Raw genomic sequence first — 21,038 nt, forward strand, 5'->3', positions numbered from 1 at the left:
TTCTAACACAAACTTTTTTTTCTTGATCTAAAAATGCACGAACTACCAATTTGATATCAATTTTAGCAAGCCTCAACTTTTTCATTGATTTAAATGGAAATCGATGGCCACACCCCTCAATTGAGGTAGTCGAGCTTGCCGATGACCCTCTAGGGGTGGCATTGGGCCTTGGTGAGACCATCATTGCCTCAATTTGAAAAAAAAGAAAAAGAAAAAGAAGAAGGTAAAATCGAGAAAGGAATGAAGGGGTAGGTGGTGGGAGCCTCATCGGCGGCCACCATCCCCCAATTAGGGTCACCAAAGACCTCTTCCGTCATGGGAGACTCGGATTGGCTAAGCGATGGCCGCCATTGAGGCCCATCGATTGAAAAAATTGACATCGTGCTAACATTGATATTAAATCGATAATTTGTGTATTCTTAGGTCAAGAAAAAAGTTCGTGCTAAAATCGATAAAATGTGGAAAATTTGTGTTTTTTAGGTAATTAGTCCAAAAATTTATTATTTGAATTTCAAAAATAAAACAAAATATATTTTAACTAAAAAATTTGAAATTGAAATAATAATCTTTTTAAATTTAAAAAATGCCCAGGATTTCGAGGGGTAGAAGTATAAGAAACAAAACATTTCAATAAAAGTTCGTGCTAAAATCGATAAAATGTGGAAAATTTGTGTTTTTTAGGTAATTAGTCCAAAAATTTATTATTTGAATTTCAAAAATAAAACAAAATATATTTTAACTAAAAAATTTGAAATTGAAATAATAATCTTTTTAAATTTAAAAAATGCCCAGGATTTCGAGGGGTAGAAGTATAAGAAACAAAACATTTCAAAATCAAGAAAAATTGAAAGAAAATTAGGATAAAAATAACTTTAAAAAGTTGAGGAGCGAAGTTTAAATCTTCTCTAATAAAAAATTTGATAGAAAGATGAAAATAGAAAACTAATTAAAGGTTTTGGATGAAAACGAATCAAGAAAAAGGAAAATAATTGAAACAGAAAATGTATTCAAAGATATAGGATTTAAACAATAAAAAATTAGAAAAAAGACTAAAATAGAAAAGTATGCAAACCTAAAGGACCAAATATATAGTTTTTCCTTTATAGTACACATAAAAATCAAAATAGTGATTTATTCCTTTGTTGAATAATTATTTTGTGTTTTCACTAAAATAATCCGTTCTCAACCTAACTAAAGGTAATTCAACAAAAATAATAGAACTCTTTTTAAGTCTTTTATGTTTGGTTTGCGCGCAGAGTGAAGGTACGTTACTATAGTCAAAATAAAAACAAAAGTTAGCTGAAAAATAATAAATCATAAAAATAATTGAACCAGGTGTGGTTGAACTAATTGAAATAGTAATTGAACCGGGTGTGGTCGACCTAGTAGAATCATGGCACAGCCCAACGGAGGGTGCGGTTCAATACATTTGAGCCGGGCTTAATAAAATTGGCTTAGTACATGTTTACACAAGTATTTTGCTGCTCTTGGTTTGCTAACATCTTTCCTCCTTGATATAAGCAAACTGAACTGCTCATGTTAGGACCTCTTATGGTAAATTCAAATTCATCTTTTGATGTCCATCTCCCTCGGTATCTAACCTTCCCATCCTAACTTGTTAGGCTTATACATTTACGATAAGATAACGAGAAATAAAGTTGGTATGCATTTCGACACTGGAAAACTGATGACCCAATGAAAGTGGACTGTCATACAACGTTTATAGATCATCAAATCCTTGAAACAAAAGGGAAGTTGCATACCCAATCCGAGACGATAATAAGAATCATTTCATTCATTCACAACAAAATAGATACAAAGGGAAAATGCTCAAGAGATTAATACAAATCAGTAGATCCACCAGAATTAATGTAAAAGAAAATGTGTAAAATACATCGAATTAGTATGCGATACAATTACAAAAATGTTTCTTATATCGAATTCCTATTCATAACCTCCTACAACGTTTCTACGTAGACCCCTATAAAAATATCGGGAAGAGGATCTCACCCTATTCCATAATCCATGTAAAAAGCTACTCCTCGAGCCGATAGCTGAGTGCATGAGCACTTCACAAAATCATACCTATAGATCTGACCAAGAAAAAAACCAGGCCAATAAAAGACGAGAGTTGAGATTGGGAAGATGCACCGTTTTTTATTTCTTTTTTTCTGGTGCGCACGCTTTAATATTCGGAAACCTAAGATATTCGATCAATTCAGGTTTAAGTCAAGTCGCGCAAGGACATATAAAGCTGCCCATCGTTAATTTTCTTATTTCACAAGATTTGAACTCGAGATTTGTTTCGTCTGCACTTTAATATTTAAAATTTTAATAGGTCTTGACTACTTCAGTTTGAACCGAATTAGGCCATTAAGGGATAAAACTCTCAAAACATAATTTTTTTCCATTAAACTCGAGGCTTTACTATTAAAGATGCACCAACCACTGTTATCAGAACCGGACCGACTGGCCGGTTTGATCGGTCGGACCGGGAATCGGCCCTTTGACCGGTCTGGTTCTCCTGTGAACCCAAACGTGCACGAATAAATCCATGAATCCAAAGAACCGGCCGATTTTTTAAGGAAATCCATGTGAACCGGCCGGTTCTATGGGTTCTCTATATTCCTTAAAATTGTAAAAATACTATGAATAGAAAAGGAATTAAACCTTAAACCTCCAAGTTATTACTTCACCCACTTATCCATTGAGCTATCAACTTTTTGTGGTGCACTTTTTACCATTCCTTTATAATTTATCTCAATGACCTTCCTAATTGTCTATTCTAAACCATATTTTAATTGTTTTTCTTAGTAATATTGTAGTTATTGCATATTTAACAAATTATAATTATTTTTATTGGTAATATTATTATTTATTTATTTTTTAATTAAATGTGCGGTCCGACCCATCGAATCCCCGATTGAACCCATAAATCCGTGAATCCATGTCTCCCCTTCTCTTTTTTTTTTTTCTCTCTCTCTCTCTCTAACGTTCCCTCCACCTTTTTTTTTAAATTTTTGATAGATTAAGTTCCCTCTACCTTTCCTCTCCTTCAACATTTTCTTTTATTAATTTTATTAATTAATTAAATTAATAAAATCTTCTTTTAACCTCTAAAAATACCGCATAGGATTTTCATATCCAACTTACATTGAAAATTCTGCGGGTAGCACTATCATTTTCTTTTAATTAAATTCGTACGAGTCTGCATCTAGTATATTACAAAAAAGAAGAATATGATAGTTAGGTAACTTTTCTTATTTCAAAATTGTCCATTTTCAGAATAAAAATTTTACATTTAAACTACTTAAATTAGGAGGAAGTTAAAATTAGAAAATAATAATTTAAATTTTTTAAAATTACATTTAACCACCAATTTCCAACTTTCCACTTCCTATTTTCTCTCTCCTCCCTCCCTCCTTCTCACATTCTCTCACTCTCTTTTTTTCTTTTATTTTTATATAATTACATTAATTAATCATTGTAAAAATTAAAAAGATAATTACATTCCATCAAGAATTTTCAAAAACAAAAATGATGACAAACGGTGCATAGCATGTGCAAGTGTCATATATATATATATATATATATATACTTTTATAAATTATAGAATTCAGTAACCATACATAAATAAAGAAGAGGGGAGATAATAATTTACGGAAAACAGGGCACAGAAATCGGAATCTGTTTGCGCCGGAATGAATGCGATGCCAAGGGGATAAGCTTTTACTGATCCTCCATTGGACCCCAAGCTCACGTAACGTTTGGACTAATCAGGTTCATTCAACCAGCCAGGCCATGACCAGCCGCAGCCAGCCCCACCCCAACGCAGCTGGCCTTCCGCTTCAGCTCTACACGAATCGACCCGATCCACCTCATGATTCGTACTAAGACGGATTGATTTCTCGAGCTTCTAAATCAGCCTGTCATAAGAGCAGCGTCCATGGTTTCAGATGCACGAGCAAGTCATCCTATCAAACCATGAGTATGTATTGATGGCTTGGATTATACATCATCATTTGTATGAGATTATTGATCCAAATGAGTCGCCTATAAATAATCTATCGACCCATATGTGGTTTAGTCATATATCTCATGAAAAGATCAATGAACATTCGATATATAGCCAGCCAAAGCCACAACATTATCATAGTGCTTCGAAGATGGCCGGCCTCGGCCTCGAATGGCAAGAGAAGCAGCTTACTGAAGGATCCCTGCATGGATGTCCCTCTTTGGGTTTAGCTCGTCCACGACGTTTACACCAGGATTTGGACACTCAAGAGCTTCGAGAACGTCGGGTCGAGTCTAGTTCATTAAGCATCACCGTGTCAAACATGTGCCCCATCGCGTTATTGTGTAAAGACCGAGTCTAGACCAGGAACGTGGGCGTGCTTGCAAGTTGCAACGGGGACACACTCAATTAACTTGAAAGGTGGGGTTTCTTGGGGACATGCTTTTCATGTTTTGGGAAATGGGATGGATCAAAACAGGAAAAGGCGACCGGACCAAATATCTTGTGGACCACCAGAAGCAGGATGTAGCCGATGATCACGTCAATATCGAGAAAATATTCGGTGAGTATTACTCATCCACTGTAAACGAGTAAAAGCTAATTAGAATATCTGAAAGTAAGAAGTTATATGATAATTTTTTCACTTTCTGGCATTTTCATTTAGTGTTACTCAACCAAGTGACTGCGTAATATTCACCCACTATTTCCTCCGTGATGGCTTCGTCCAGAAGGCATTTAGACTACTCCTTGGATGGATGGATGGAGACTTTGCTTGGTCTTGCCGGTCTGCATCATCGGATGGTCCCCTCCATGGAGCAGGTGGAAGCAGCCGACATTTGGCTTGGTTTGTACGGCCGCCTTCGTTGTTGGGGCACTTGTACCCTGTGGAAATTAAAGTGAAGAAGATAGGGCTATGATCGGATGAGTTGATCATCATCCATCCCCGATGAATATACATCAATACCGACAAACTGTGAGATATAGTAATACCCAATTTCATAGCGACTAATTAAACTTGTCTCGAGCGAGACAAACTGTACCAACAGCGAGGTTGGAAAAGCAACCAACACCAAGATAATCGGATCTGGTTATAACATCAACCGATTTTCTATTTCGTGGTCCAAAAGGTTTTGGGCAGCCATTGTCATCTGCAGAACATTGACTGATCAATTGTGAAAGACTGGACTGAAAGAGGTTAGGGGCCTTTATCATTCATCATATATGTAGAACATCAATGTTTCTTTAGGACAATGTAAATGTAACGAGCCGAAGTTTATGGAATCACAATTGTTCGGGAATCAGCAACTGCTCTGTGCATTCACTAGATTTTTCTTGAGAAGAATTATTATTATTACACTTCCTCTTTTTCCTTGGCAAATCTAATATACAGACAAATGCTACAAAAAGACTGTTTTATCTCATTAAGCTCAAGAACACGAATGCATTCCAGAGGCTATGCAGGAGCATGGAGGGTACCAAGTTCCTTGACCGTGTGAACAGGACACCCATCACTATCCCCAGAAAAATAAGTGGCAACATCCTCTGTACACTAAAATGGGCTAAAGCGAATGCGACCGAGCTCACCAGAATGGCACACCAAACTGGCATGTACCTCGTCAATGATGGGAGAAGAAAGCCTCTGAACACTATTTCCTCCCACAAGGGAGCACAGATTGTGACCACAACTGCATAAAGTGCCATAGCCATTGGGTCCCGTGCAAGGATCGACTGCTCGACACTTGATAGGGTCAACGGTGTCGATGGCAGGAGTGGCAATATGTCAAGGTTGAACTGAGACAGCCGGTTGACTAGTGGAAACATGAGGCAACCCAAGGCCAAGTCAAGTTGCCACCTGCCCTTGAGGCGGAATGTGAACCAGTCAGGTGGAAAGGGATGGTACCGCGAGAGGCAATACCGGAGGATTGAAATTCCGGCTATGCCCTCAGCCACATCCGTCAGGAGGCTGTAGAGTGCCTGTCCACGGAACGACAAGGATTCCTTGTTGAATCCCGCCGTGTGGACTGCAAAGGGAACCACCCAGGTCCCTATGAACCAAAATGTGGCCACCCAGAGAACCATAACCTGCCCGAAAAGGAAAGGGGGAAAAAAAGGGAGTTAGCCTATCACATTTAAGGCAGCTCTTACAAATGAAGAACCAACTTCAGATGATGTTTTTGACACACATAACAGATCATTGGATAGTAAAAAAGTGAAGCAAAAGAAAAGGAGTAAGCATATTTTTTATTTCTTAAATCATTTTTCAAATACTTTCAAAGCATTCTTTATCTTACTTCTAAATTGGCAGGTTTCTCTATGGACATGTTTTTCCATGTAAAGTTTCATGGCGATAATACCTGTATGACAGTCTCTGCAGTCCATGGGACTGACCATGGCCTCCCAATTGCTCTAACCACCCCATCTGCAGCCTGTGACACAATCAATTGCAAACAGAGTATGATGAAAACACTCAAAGCCGAGGATTCAGATAGAACACTCGCAAACACAAAGTGGGATATCCTTTTATAACCAGAAAGGTGAAAAAAAAAGGGAGGAGGTTGCACAGTGAGGAAGAATTTTGCAGCAAAAGATCATTTGCATTCTCATAGCTACTACTTTACCATACTAGGAAAAGTAGAGAGAATCCTTCACCAGTGCATTGACTATCAAGAACGATCTCTCTCCAAGAGTATTCCATCTCACAGTTTTCAACAGATCTTCTACCTATTGCTTATCACTTGACACAAGTCACTTCCACAAAATAGCACCTTCTCAAGCGTTTCACCACATACATTCATTTTTCAAAACTAATCTGAATTCCATAACTAGCTGAATTACTCAAAGCACTCTGTTTCAAGTACATGTAGTGTTAAATTTCTCCTGTTGGCTTAATCCTAACTCGTCATTTCTAAACACGACTTCCATATACATCTACTATAAAAATGAAATCAATCAGACCTCCAGTTCTTTGTCAACATCACTCAAAAGTTAGACCCTAAGTTCTTTGTTAGTAGCTTGAGTTGAACAGCAGTAAGTGAGTTGAACAACATAGACTCTAACCAAGTTTTTAGAAGCTAATGTAAATATAACCATCAATAAAGGTTATTTCACCAAAATGCTTTAAAGGAAAAAAATAAAATAAAATTTCTGCCTTCCACCTACCTTTCCACTACTCTGCAATGCATAATATATATCTTAAGTGCTGCGCCCTTTGCAACACAATTAGAGATTGATTAAATGGTTTCCAATGCTATTATCAGCAAATATTCATATATTATATAGGTGGAACTTGTGCATATTATATGATCAAAGACAAGAACGTACCTCTCTGAATTTTGTCTTCCAGTCCTTCCTAACAACAACTGCTTTATCCAGCTCAGGCTTCACTGGTTCTTCTGGGAGAAGATGTTCCACAAAATCAGGTATCGGACTTTCAGGAGAAAGACTATCATGTCTGAAACATGAAATTTTCCAACCCTGCGTTTTATCAAGAAACCAACATAAGTAATCGGTTGCCTAGAGCAGTAGATCATACATTCCATTGGAAAGAAGCGTGACAAACACAAATTAGAAAGAGCATAAAACAACTCCAACATAGAATGACAAATTCACTGGTGACTCATACAAAATGTAGATATCAAGAAAACGAGAAAGGGCACTAAGCTGAAAAACGCTTAACATATATGATTGGGAAGATTTGAGCCATCATAATATTAACTTAATCACTTCAAATTCATTCAGAATAACATTAATCGCTTCAAGTTTTCACTACGAAAGTAACACATTATGCAAGACTAAAACCGAAACAGCACCATCCGTTCCGTTCTCACCCCTAACGTCTTTAGCTACACCAAATATAACCAATTATCAGTCAAGACCTAAAGAAGAACATAAGTATGCATTGGTATTCAATGCAACAAATTTACAAATTAAGCAAACGAAACCCTCAGGCTTACATTTTTAGCATGACTAGGAGTTGAATACGAGATCCTGGAGCTCCGCGTAAGCGGGCACAAGCTTCTGGGTCGTGCAGAAACTCCGAGCCGATGAACAGGCAGCGATGACAGAGGCCGTCGGGCAAGAGAGTGAGAGTAACAGGAACTCAACATGAGAACAAGCGCTCTCCCTGGAACAAAATTAGGGTTCTCAACGAGAACAGCAACAAATTCACATCGACCATTACCCTTATGCCCCCGCGACAAATCTATCAATACATCATAGAGCAGCGATAGGCGAAGAAGAAGTAGGGATTCAATCAATTCGCGAAGAATGCGAAAATCAGGGGCTGTGACCTATAGAGGGAAGAAGGGAAGTTGGAATTTAGGGGTTTCTGTATTGCTTTGATTGTCTGAACCCCAAGGGGTATTTGACAAGTTGTTGGGTAAATTAGGGTTAGGTTAAAGGGGTAAAAGGAGGAAGGAAGGCGAGGAAAGGAACGAGCTTTGATGAAGAAGAAGAAGAAGATGAAGATGAAGATGAAGACGAAGACGAAGACGAAGATTATCTGCAAAAAAGAAAAAAAAAAAATAGCAAACTATGGGGGAAGCTGATGGGTTGCTTCACTAATTGAAGGAGAAGATAAATTAAAAAATGACCCCAACTATTTATATATAACCAAAAAGAAAATAAAAAATTTTAAAAATAAAATTAAATAAAGACATTAAAAAAGTCATGAGTTAAATGTGGTGGAAAAAAGGGGGGACAATCACCATTCACCCACCCCCCCCTGAAGGCAAATACGTGGAACTGACTCAGCAATTTCCCCATTTATTATTTATTTAATACATACTTTCTAGATTTTTTTTTTGACATTTGATTTAGGGGTTTGGTGAGATAATATTTACGTTAGTTTTGCATATAATGAGTTAGATTTTATTCATTATTGGTGAATCTATTGCAACAATAGCAAATGTCATGATTTGGCTTGGAATCACGTGGATCAGGTGTCTTAAATAAAGAACTCGATAGTATTAACAGTTATGAATTAATGGAACTCGACTGGCCTCGTTTGTTATTGAAGTAATTATTTTTTATCTATTCCACTTTAATTCTATTTATCTTCAATTAAACAACACAATTATTACATTTTTATATTTTTTTTATCTTAACTACCATTTAATTTAATTTTTAATACTAAATTATTTCAAATATTAATTACTTTTTTCACAATTCAATAAGATAATCATTACTTTCTCTTAACTATTCATTACTTTTTCTCATTTTTTAATTCAACAGCACAATCGTTACTTTTTTATTTTCTTCATTCACCTTATTATTACAATTCACTTAAATATATATATATATATATATATATATATACATACATGTTGGAACGAAATTGAGTTTAACTCAACTCCATTTCCATTTCCATTTCGAAGCAAGGTGGTATTTCAGGGTTCAAATAATTCTCATATGTTATACGGATGTCAACTCTTACCAAGGACAACTAGTGTTCTTAATGTGAACGAAATTAAGGATGCCATGTATTTCTTAAGTCCTTGTTGGCGACGAACAACTAGTGTGCATGCTATCGAACTTTTTGGTGACGAATGGAACATCAATTCTAAGGATGCCATGTATTTTTTAGGTTCTTGTTGCAGTCCCACCAACACTTCCACCCATTACCATAAATTCAAACTTTTACGAGTGAATCTAATAAGAAATGCTGATGTAGGAAGAAAAGTAAAAATGATTTTTTTTAATTTTTTAATAATTCTAAAATAATATCGTGCAAATTATTTATTACACATGATAGTTCATGCCGACCTCAATTAGACACACTTGAGGTATGTTGAAGACCACAGAAGGGCTCCTGCTGTTCTTCCTCAGGAATGAGTAGGCCACATTGATCACAAACTTCTTCAAGAACGACGAGTGCGACTTCGCCTTCACGTGTGAGTGCCCGATTATGTACGTCACTCCGGAGCCCTTGGCCTCCACAAGCTCGAGCAGCTCTTCTTTTACTCCAGGGTCCTTAAACATCGTCCCATGCACCTTAAACTGGACGGAGCGGCGGTGGATCAGCTCGGAGGATTCCTTCATGTACCTGGCCTGCAGTTTATGTAGGATGGCCGATTTCATCCCGCCCCCTAGGACCAGCGATGTGTCCAAGGTCTCCACCCTCGTCCCGAGCTTCTCCGTGGGCCCCACAACAGCCATTCGACCATCTGTTGACCGGTCGACAGATCTGGAGCCCTCTGCCTCGAGCTGGACAAACTCCGCCAGGCACAGTATGAGGTCATTCTCGAAGTCGTCCTCTTTTCTGTTCACGTCCTTGTACCCGTTCCGGATAATACACCGGTACAGCCGATAAGACTAGGGCCAATCCGCCCGATGAGGTATCGCTCCTTCAGCGGGACGTAAGGCACCGGAACCGTTTTTACGCAGAAGAATACTGCCACTTGGTAGAATACCGGCAAGTTGTCCAGGAAATGAGTGAAACTGGATGGGATTCCAGTGGCTAGTTCTGTGAAGAAGAGGCTGATTCCGGGGACTCGAATTACCCCGAGGTTTGGTCCCAAAGAGAGGATCCACTTCATCGGGACCTTGTTGTGTTGGCCGTACAGGAACTTCTTCCTTGTGGCGTAATGCCATACGAACATAACGAATGTAAATGTGATCGATATCAGAAGACTAGCCCATCCTCCTCTCGGGATTCCATGCCACGAGGATATTAGGAAGATCGTCTCAATCAGCCCGTAAGATACAAAGAACAAAACGACAAGCACGAGACTCTTATGCCACACGAGTTTGATCACTAGTGCAATTAGCAATGTCATCACCATTGTCATTGTAATCCAAGCAATGCCTGAAAACCAAAAGTAGCAAATAAAATTTCTGTGTGTACCGACTCTTGATAGTAATGGCTAGTCTGGTATGAATGATTGAACTCTGGGGCACAACAATAGCTTTCGATAACAATGTCACAGAATCGGAGAGTAACAGATTTCTGCTGAAGCCTCATAACTGTTAGTGATCCCTCAATTGATGCCCGGCGATTACGACTAGGAGGACATATTTGGAACATTGTTGCTTCAGAACAAAAATAATCCTTGTACCAGGTCATTGTGGATACTGTTAAAATGCGATAACATGCTTTAGGGTGGCAATCGAAGAGTCGAAACATATGCGTTTCTGATTTTTCACTTACCATAAGCATTTGCAATGTGATTGATGTTGCGAAAGCCAACTGTAATGGCCAGACAGAGGACCATGAGAATCCAGTTCAATTCTGGTATGTATAACTGTCCCTCAGTCCATCTCGAGGTATGCAGAACCTTGGCACGAGGGAAACATCCAAAGGCATGGCTCTGCTTGATTATTGAACACGAGCCAGAGATTACCGACTGACTAGCAATGATGGCCACCAAAATAGCCAGCACGTAGACGGGCCAAAAGACAGGATCTAGCAAATAACAGAGAAAATTCGGATATTATAGTAAGTGAGGAAAACAACATAGTTAACAATAACATGTTAAGCTAGTGAAGAGGAAGGAGACCAGATTTACCGGGAATTGAAGCGTGAAAGCTGGTGGGAAATGCCTGAAAATTCTTCGAGAGAAATGCAGCTTGTCCCAAGTACTGAAGCACTAGGCACGGATAAGCGGCGCATAGGAATGCCATCTGCATCAAGTAACAAAATAAAAACCTAATTAGGGCATCCTATGAAGCTTGGCAATTTCAGAATGTGAGTAGAACATGAGGACTGGAGATCGTGGTTTTAAAGTCAAGCCGTATATACCCGAATGGACGCAGCAGTAAATCGACCATGGTAGGCAAACATGGCATCACTTCCTGAACAGTAAAAGGATTGCATCCGCCACATTCCTTCAGATTTACCGAGAATACTAAAGAAAATCCGGATAATTTCAGAACGATATATATTCACCTGTGACGCATAACATTATTCCTGCAAGAGAAAGCAGACCATCTTTCCCTGTGTAATGGAAGAATTTGTAGATGTAATTGGGAGAAAGAGCCCACAAGACACTTCGATTCCAGACGAGAATGTTGTAGACACCGATAGAAGCTATGGATAACAGCCACAGGATCATGATCGGAGAGAGTGCGCAGGTCGTCTTGTGGGTCCCACAATGTTGCATAACGAAAAGACAGACAAGTAGCACACAAGAAACAGCAAACACCAGTCCTACGTGATGCAAGCGAAAATGTTGATCACCATCACACACTCAAAACAATTTATCCATATATGTTTCTGTTCATATAGTGACTTTACTATTATGAAAGTGTTTCACTCGACTTCGCATCCCTTCGACAGATGACAACACTGCAAGAAGCGAAATTGGAGTGATGAATAAGCTGTAAAACTTTCCAATTACAATGTCAAAAAGCATCAGTAATTTATGACAACTTGAAAATCGTGTATTTATTACCGGAAATTGCGGGCGTGAGGACAGCAGAACTAACTACCATGGAAGCACTGAATAGGACAAGGAGAAGTAAAACCGTCTTTCTTTTCTTGAGCAGCTCTGTCGATCTTTTGCTGCGTGGAGTTGTTCTTGTCAAGCAATTTTGCGGGTTCTGATAAGTCGATATCTCCTCATCCGCTGCCTGGTAGTTGGGTAGCAGACTGAACTTCGCTTGTCTGCAGAGAAGAGAGTAGACAGCAAAAATTCCACCTGGAAAGGATAAAAATAATGTCAGAAAAATGAAGGAATAACTTCCCTTATCGAAAAGAAAAGTGCGAGTTTCCGCTTTGTTCCTTAGAACTAAAACAATTTTCAGTAGCTTTGTTCCTTAGAGTGAAAACAAAATTCGGTCGTGTCCTCTAAAGTGCAATGGTACATATTCTCCACATTAGTTTCTTTGTATTTCTGTTTTTCCATGAAAGGAAACGGAAAGCTGGAAAAAACTTTCCATGTTCTCCAAAAGGTGGCCAGAATTAAGTCGTGATTTACCTTCGCCATTATCGTCTGTGCTCAACATGAAAACTGCATATTTGAGCAATGAGAAAAGGGTCAGAGTCCAAAAGATCAAGGAGAATGCCCCGAAGAGCACTTCTTCACTCTGATGGTGGCGTAATTTTCCTGAGAATGCGACTCTGTACACGTAAAGAGGGGAAATGGCCAAATCGGCAAATATTACTCCAAAGCTTTGATACGCAAGAAGGAGAACATCTTTACGCCGATTCTCACATTCCACCTATAACAGAATGAACTGACAAATTATACTATGATTTTATATAAACTGATCTGTCCACCATGCATTGAATCAATGATGCATAAAGAGGTGAAGATTTGAAAATATGCAAGCGAATCCATCTTCTGTGAGCATAATATTCGCAACTGAAATCTCTGAATTGATGACTGCTTCATGTGAGGTGCATTGAATGAAGAAACTCATCTGGAGGACAAATCGTGTGATTTATTATCCAATGTCCTTCTCCGGTAATGAACTTTCTCGAAAAACAGAAGGAAAATGGGGACTGTTTTATCGGCATGAACAGTGGAATAGGATGAGATGGGCCACTGAGGAGCATACCATGGCGATGGCGAAGTGTGTCTTCTTCGGGGAACAGAAGCAGAGTGTTTCTTCTTGTCCAGAGGTAAGAGAAGCGAAGGACTGTGTCCAAAGGGAATTAACAGAACAGAAGGGGCACGGAGAGAGTATTCTCGACGCACCACGTGACACTGTCAGATTTATGGGATGATATTGTTTTCGGGACAAAATCAATGTTCTTCACCGTTAGCAGATGTTTTTATTTTCCATGCGGTGAAAGGACAAAAGAGCGGTTAGTTGAGGGCTGAATCAGTCCAACGTTTTACCCAACTGATCCAAGTCTCCCTGAATTTTCGGCTCAATAATTCCCTTTCATGTCTGGGAGGTAACCAATGTGTGTTGTTGGCCAAAAATTTCAATAAAAAAAAATTGGTATAAGCTTTTTGTCATATATTCTCCTTGAATTCAATTCTTATGAATGGGGAAAATTCACGATTGGAAGGGATTGATCCCTTAGCGGACCGGCCCGCTCGAATTGAATTAATCGAGATTTATTGAACTTCCGGATATCATTTGAGCATAGAAAAATAAAAGAATATATAAAGCTAATGTGAGCCAAAATAAATATAAAGTAATAATTTCCAAGGACTTGATTTGTACATCAGTTCATTACATATGTTTTCGTGAAATATATATGTGCACAAAATCAATGGGGGTTCATGATCAAATTATATATTTCTAAATTCGGAGCAGGCGATTTGAACTTTGGCACTTGTTAGCGCACTTGCACGCGCGTGCATGCAAAAGCGTCGGCTCATCGAAAATTCACGTTGTCGATGTCCAATGTGTTCATGTTCATCATAGAATTTAATTTTTTCGAAGATTTTGCATGCATTGCTGTCTGTCTTTTTAAAGAAAAGAAGAGTGTGAAGGTCTACCGATCACACACTAATCAATCATGTTGAGGAAAAAGGGAGGTTAGTAATCGGGCTGGTACTGCTAATTAAAATAGTTGGCAGCACGTAATTGAATCTACAATGACCAAGCCAAGAATTAATTACTCAACAGTAAGGATGTCATAGGAATATATAAACAAGTGAACTTTGTCACTCATGTCTAAATTTCGAGGGAACCTCTTTCTTGTTCTGATGATAATAACTTCAGGAGTTAGGCCATGTTGGGTACGGTAAAATGAGAATGTATTGATCCGCTATGCAAAATGTGTGTATATGGAGTGATTCCATTTCATTGAATTATTTTTTTAACATACATTATATTAATGTATAGGGAAAATGACTCAAATAATCACAGAATTTACACTTTTTTTTACATTTTATCACAAATTAATTTTTTTTTCCTATAAAAAATACACAAAGTATCAATCCGTTATAAGTTTTACCATGTCGTTACAATATCCGTCAATTCTAATCGAGTGTGCTGACTTGGCGTTGACGGTGACACGTGGCGCACGGAGATTGGCTACGTAGGTAGCCACACCTCTGAAATCATTAGAAAAATTAAAAAAAGGAAAAGGAAAAGGGCAGGAGGAGAAGTCTCTACACACAAACCATCCTCATCTTCTTCTCTACATCTCCTTCGTTTGACTGCATGCCCCTCCACCTCTGACCTCCACTTCCGGCAAGTCTCTGCACATACGTTCTCTATAGCCTTCCTTCACCTTTGCTACCTCCATCACCACAGCCTCGACCATCCCCTCCTCCATTCTCTGCTTCTCCTTTCCATCACCACCATCTTCCTCGACCTTCTTTCTTCCTCACCACATCACAGCCGCTTGATCACCACCATTATAGCCATCTCCATTTCCTCCCCCTTTTCCATCTGCATCGCCATCATCCTTTTCCTTTCCTCTCTTCAGTTCACCCTCTTCTCATAGCCTCCTTCCATTACCTCCCTTCCATAACTTTCCTCTTTTCTAACTCCTTCATCACCTTTCTCTGCTCATTGCCGCCAACACCAACCATCATCCTCTTCATCACCTTCCTCTTCTCGGTGCTCGCCGAGCTGTTGTTACTGTGTTGCTGCTATCTCCTTCCCACTGCGAAGTCACCGCTGTTCTTTCCTTCCACCATCATCCACTTCCATCACCATCATCTTCTTCTTCCTCTGCTTTACATCATCACCATCCTCACTTTCCTTCTCCTTTATCACCCCTTGAGATCTGCTGTTGTTTTTCTTCTCGCCACCTTCATGTTGCTGCAGCTCCCATCCACCTCCTTCCCGAGCTGTTGCTACCTCCTCCAAACTCTCTGTACTGCTCTCCCGAAGTTGCTACTGCCACTCCGCTCCCTACCGTGTAGTGCCCTCAGACAGCTCGCAACGAGCTCGTTTTGAGGGGTCTCCGAGGCTCAGGTGGCTCCTGCCATCCCCTTGTTGTTGCTGAGATGCTGCTACAGTTGGGGAGGAGGCTGCAGAGACTTGCCGAAAGTGGAGGATCATCGAAGATGGAGGGGCGTGCAATTGATCGAAGAAGATGGATGGGAGAAGAATATAAGGATGGTGGTGCATAGAGTCCTTTTTAAAAAAAAATTATAATGATTTTTAACAATAAAATTTATTTGGGGCCTATGTAGCCAATCTTTGTGCGCCACGATTCACCGTCAATGCCATGTCAACACATCTGGTTAGAATTTACAGAGATTTTAACAGCATGGTAAAACTTATAACGGATTGATATTTTGTGTATATTTTATAGAAAAAATTAGTTTGTGATAAAACGTAGAAAAATTGTAAAATTTGTGATTATTTGAGTCATTTTCCCTAATGTACATACATTGCGCTAATAAAATTATTAAGAGTAACAACTTAATTCATAAATTATTTTTTTATAACATGTGTAACTCCATATCACGTTTGGTACAATGAAATAAAACAAAATGGAATGAGATGAGTTTTATAAACTATAGTTATATTAAAAGAAAAATGGTTTATCTGTGTAGAACTTATAAGTATAAAGGAGTGTAATTCAAAAAAGAATAATTTATTTACCAAGATTGTATTTGTACCTTTAAAAGTAGGAACTTAAAGGTAAATATACGATACCATTACAAATTACAGAAAATAGTTTATTTGCAGGAATGGGTATACTTAATCTTTTTTTATGGAGAGATGATTCAATCGAGTAGAGAAGGTAGACCATTCTCATGGAACGTTTTTTTCAACTCGTAAAAGAGATACTGGATGAAAAAATGAACTGCAAGGATGAAATATCTATTTTGATTCTCTTCGATTCCATTTCAACGAATTAAACGTCACATTAGAGTACTTGATTAAAAGCAATTTTTAAAACTTCACATGACATCATGGCTTAATTATTTCAGTAACTCATACTTATTTGTAGTCTATTTATTTAATTATTTATATATTTATTACGAGTCTTCGATATTATTCCAGTTTTCTTCAATAAACATAATGAATAATAAATCATATTCTAAATACAGAAAAAGAAAAAAACTACAAACTTTTTCTCTTAATTCAGAAAATTTTGTCCTGTTCAACGGGGTCAAAGGAGGGGTGAACAAAGACAGAAGGAGAAAAGGACATCAGCTGAAACCCCACACACAACATACTTACATTTGAGAGAAGTGGTCGATGAATTATGAGAATTTTTTCGGTTAAAGATGGAATATGAAATTTTTTTCTAGTGTGAACGCTGATATCCAGAAGTTTAATTGAATTTCGATTAATCCAATCAAGTTGGGTGAACTCATTAAGGGGTAAAACTCTTACAGTATGAATTTTCTTCATTTACAAGACTCGAACTTGAGATATTGATTGAGAATAATAAGTCTCGAATCGCTTGAACAAAGTCAGGTTGATAATTCCATGACAGGATTTGGAAGGTTGTGATCCCAAGGACCATATGTTTCCAACTCAGATATCTCAATCAATAAAATATTCAGCTAAAAAAAGTTACCTCAATCAAAGATGATCTTTAAGGCTATATATATATATTATTACTCACATGATGGCCGTTTATACTCATACTGCAAGGAAAGTCATGCACCTAAAAGGAGAAATGAGTATATATATAATAAAAGGACCAAGAAAACGAATCAAATATTGAATCTCTAAGGCTCCACGCAATCCAACATATACATGAATGTCACGATACCAAATCTCCTTTCTCTATAGTAAGTTTATGATTAGTTTCTATATATATCCTTAGAGCAAAATGCGTGCATGCATCCCTTTATTCTTTTATAGGCAAAAATCAATGGTACAAAAGTCGAGAGGTAGTGAAATTGATAGTTAAGAACTTGACTTGAGAGGTAAGTTCCTCGAGATTAGGGCTTAGATGGGGAAGGTCGAAACTGATCAATCTAGTGGACAAATGGCTGATATCAGAGGCCTTTAGTTTGGGTTCACGTGGTCAAAATATTCTGTCTCGATCACTCTACAGTCGGTCATCCCTTCAATAATGTATATACATGTGTGTGTGTGTGTATATATACATATATTTGATTGTACCGAGAATCAATTCTCCACTTGACCATGTATTTTGTACACACCAAAATTAGATGATGCGCAAAATATTTCTTTAGGAAAATATTTTGGCCGCTAACAATCGTTCATTTTTGTCTGGTCATTTGTAGTCATTAGTGTTCATTTGTGTCATCTTAGATACTCAAAGTATCTCCCGCATGCAGTTCAATCGGCTAGAGGAAAATATTTTTATTATAGTTGTGAAAGATAATTAACCTAATTCGTTGCTAATTACAATTGATCCTCCTAGATATTTATCAATTACGTTCGGGGACATTTTGCTTTTCCGCTTTCTATTGTTCCCTTTACATAGGTTCTTATGTTTATTCCTTAGATAATATGTATATATATATATATATATATATATATATATATTTATTGCAGCATAAGACAAGTTGGATTGTGGATTGAGACATTACCAAAGCAGCATAACACGTGATGTAAGACATATAGCTTTCAGGAATTGTATTGATAGAATGAAATAATAAAAAAGGAATATGGTATCTTTAATATTCATTATTCTCGAGCAAAAGTATTCATTATTATTTTTTCATTATTTTGAGCAAAAAAAATTCATTATTATTTTTTTCAAGAATAATCAAAAGCTAAATTATTCATAATGTTGTCAACATGATGGGAGATCTAAAGGCAGTTCGTTGCTTTTGTTCTTGATATTCCCACTGCGGCGTCACATGACGCAAATTGAAATAAAAGCATACATGCTTCTTTTTTTTTTCCCATCAGGAAGACTCACATACATAATAATATGAAAATAAGAAATAAAACAAAAGAAAAAAATGATATTTTTACCAAAAAGTTAAGGCATGTGTTGATTCATAATCTATTTTTCATTAAAAAGATCTAGTAAATCCATCTAGAAAGAGTTTATTATATTTTTAGTGGGCTGATTTGACTTGAACTGAACTAGTTGAAATCGGTTGAACTTTTGAAAATCAAAGTGCACTCTGAACAAAAAAAAAGGTATATATATATACATTTAGTTAATTTCTATAAAAAAGGTCAACAGGGGTATAATATAAATATGGTGACATAATCAGAAACTTAATGGTGACGTTGTCTCTTCGAAGAAAATGTTTATAATTTAAGCTGTTAAAAAAATTAAAGCAATACCTTTTTTTAACAAATACCTGTTAAAAAAAGAAACTAGTACTTTATCTACCTGAACACCACGGGAATCATTATAAACTAGGGAGATGACCCGTACTGCGAATGATCATCAATACCTACTAATTATAGTATCATGAAATATAAATATGAATGATATTTTTTAGTTATTATTATATAATGGTGAGTCATCAAAGTTTATATAAAAATTCATATAATTGATATATATTTATTGAAATAGTGATTACATTTTTTATTTAAAAAAGGAAAAAATACGTACTTTACTTATTTGATATTGACATACCGTAATAGTGTTTTGAGTTGCATGACTTTCTTTCTGTATACGATCATAGTTTGTTCCAAACTCGTAGAGATTTTCTCCATAAATCTCTATATAGAAGGAATACCGTTGTTCATGACCTGTAAGAGAAAATTGCATTGTTAGGAAAAATTGGTAATGAGAAAGGACAAAGAAAAAATTCTCTCAATAGCAAAACATGAAAGAATGAAGCATGTGTGGTTGTGAGGCTTATATATAAACGTATAAAATGGTAAAAATTATATATCGTAAATAATAGTGGGCTGCCGACATATCAATATACAATTGGTTGCATGATAGTAGTTTCATGCATATTGACATGTATATTTTGTTAAGAAAAAATACATATCCAAATTGAATATAATTTAAAGTACCAATTCATATAAAACAGTCCATTTTATAGATAAATGTATTTTAAATATTATGTATTCTATTGCACTATGTAATTTAAAATCTATACATTACTTAACTATAAATTAAGTAAAAGCGACGAAATTAATTCAAATTTATTATTTTATGCGTAATATTTTGAGAAAAAATGAATGTATATATTAATATAGTTTATTTCACAATTAAGTAAACACATATATTATTATATATTTTATTATTTACTCCCTCGTTAAGTAATATATATATATATATATATATAATCAGGGAAAAATTATTAATTATATATTGTAAAATATAAAATTATTTGCAAAATAAAAGGAAATAACAATGTGAATGCATTTATTTCTTTCTTTCTTTATTCGTCGAAAGCCGAATAGAATATATTATTTTATACGATAAGATTATGAGAAAAATAAACGTATATATTTATATTATTTACTTCAAAATTAAGTAAACACATATATTATTATATTATATTATTTACTTTCTTTTTAACTAACGTATATATTAGGGGGAAATTATTAATTATATATTGTAAAATAAAAAAATTATAATATGCATAATAAAACGAAATAGCAATGTGGCCGCATTTATTTATTCATTTCTTTATTCATCGAAAGGCGAACAAAATATATTATAAGTAATATAAATTTATTAAAATATACTATAAATAAACGAAAATGTAATTGTAGTCTAATGTGATCGCATTTATTTATTTTGTCTATTTATTCATTAAAAGTCCAATAGAATATATATTATAAGTAAAATAAATTTATTTAAATATATTAATAAATAAACAAAAACGAATCACAGTAGTGTGAATACGAAATTTGAATCGTACCCTCCCAGATGTCGCACGAAATAGCTCAATTAATGAAACTGATAATCATTCTCTTTGAATAAAGTCAAAATTAATATATGCTTGGTAAACAATAAAAACAAAACACATATGTGGAAAATAATTTGAAATTTATACATTACTGAACTTTCAACTAAGTAAATACGATAAAATCAATTAAAATTTATTATTTTATCCAGTAAAATATATAGAAAAAATGAAAGTATGGGTAGTATAGAATCCCCAATACCCATACTACCCAAAATCCTAAAACACTATGTCATAATAGATCTAAGCACTTGCCTCGGAGGGGTAGAATGAGATCTGTAATATGCGAGAAAATCAAATGCTACTAATCAATTTGAAGGCAAAATTCATGAAGATTAATTTGT

The 21,038-nt window shown here is 36.3% G+C and overlaps 2 protein-coding genes across 2 annotated transcripts; both read right to left on the reverse strand.

The window, feature by feature from the left end:
• Nucleotides 1-5,287: 5,287 nt before the first annotated feature.
• Nucleotides 5,288-8,582, reverse strand: LOC116191905. Its single transcript, XM_031520295.1, has 4 exons — nt 7,969-8,582; nt 7,337-7,489; nt 6,370-6,441; nt 5,288-6,097 (listed from the first exon to the last, which is right to left on the reverse strand). The coding sequence occupies exons 1-4, from the start codon at nt 8,119-8,121 to the stop codon at nt 5,429-5,431; spliced, it is 1,047 nt and encodes a 348-aa protein (XP_031376155.1). The 5' UTR covers nt 8,122-8,582; the 3' UTR covers nt 5,288-5,428.
• Nucleotides 8,583-9,728: 1,146 nt separating this feature from the next.
• On the reverse strand, nt 9,729-13,586 carry LOC116197215 (potassium transporter 3-like). Its single transcript, XM_031527288.1, is given in 10 exon segments — nt 9,729-10,329; nt 10,332-10,820; nt 11,163-11,417; nt 11,521-11,635; nt 11,754-11,806; nt 11,901-12,161; nt 12,249-12,299; nt 12,406-12,651; nt 12,931-13,174; nt 13,514-13,586. Coding segments are annotated over 10 exon segments (2,292 nt in total). The 5' UTR covers nt 13,517-13,586; the 3' UTR covers nt 9,729-9,754.
• Nucleotides 13,587-21,038: the final 7,452 nt, after the last annotated feature.

The sequence above is a fragment of the Punica granatum genome, chromosome 1 (genome assembly GCF_007655135.1).
Source record: "Punica granatum isolate Tunisia-2019 chromosome 1, ASM765513v2, whole genome shotgun sequence".
NCBI lineage: Eukaryota > Viridiplantae > Streptophyta > Magnoliopsida > Myrtales > Lythraceae > Punica > Punica granatum.

What these genes read in the sequence shown, in the direction of transcription:
- LOC116191905 (XM_031520295.1), bottom strand. Translation starts at nt 8,121, where the DNA reads ATGTTGAGTTCCTGTTACTCTCACTCTCTTGCCCGACGGCCTCTGTCA. An exon ending in CTCCTAGTCATGCTAAAAAT is followed by an intron (nt 7,490 to 7,968) that starts GTAAGCCTGAGG and finishes GATAAAACGCAG; the next exon opens with GGTTGGAAAATTTCATGTTT. An exon ending in CTGCAGAGACTGTCATACAG is followed by an intron (nt 6,098 to 6,369) that starts GTATTATCGCCA and finishes CTTTTCGGGCAG; the next exon opens with GTTATGGTTCTCTGGGTGGC.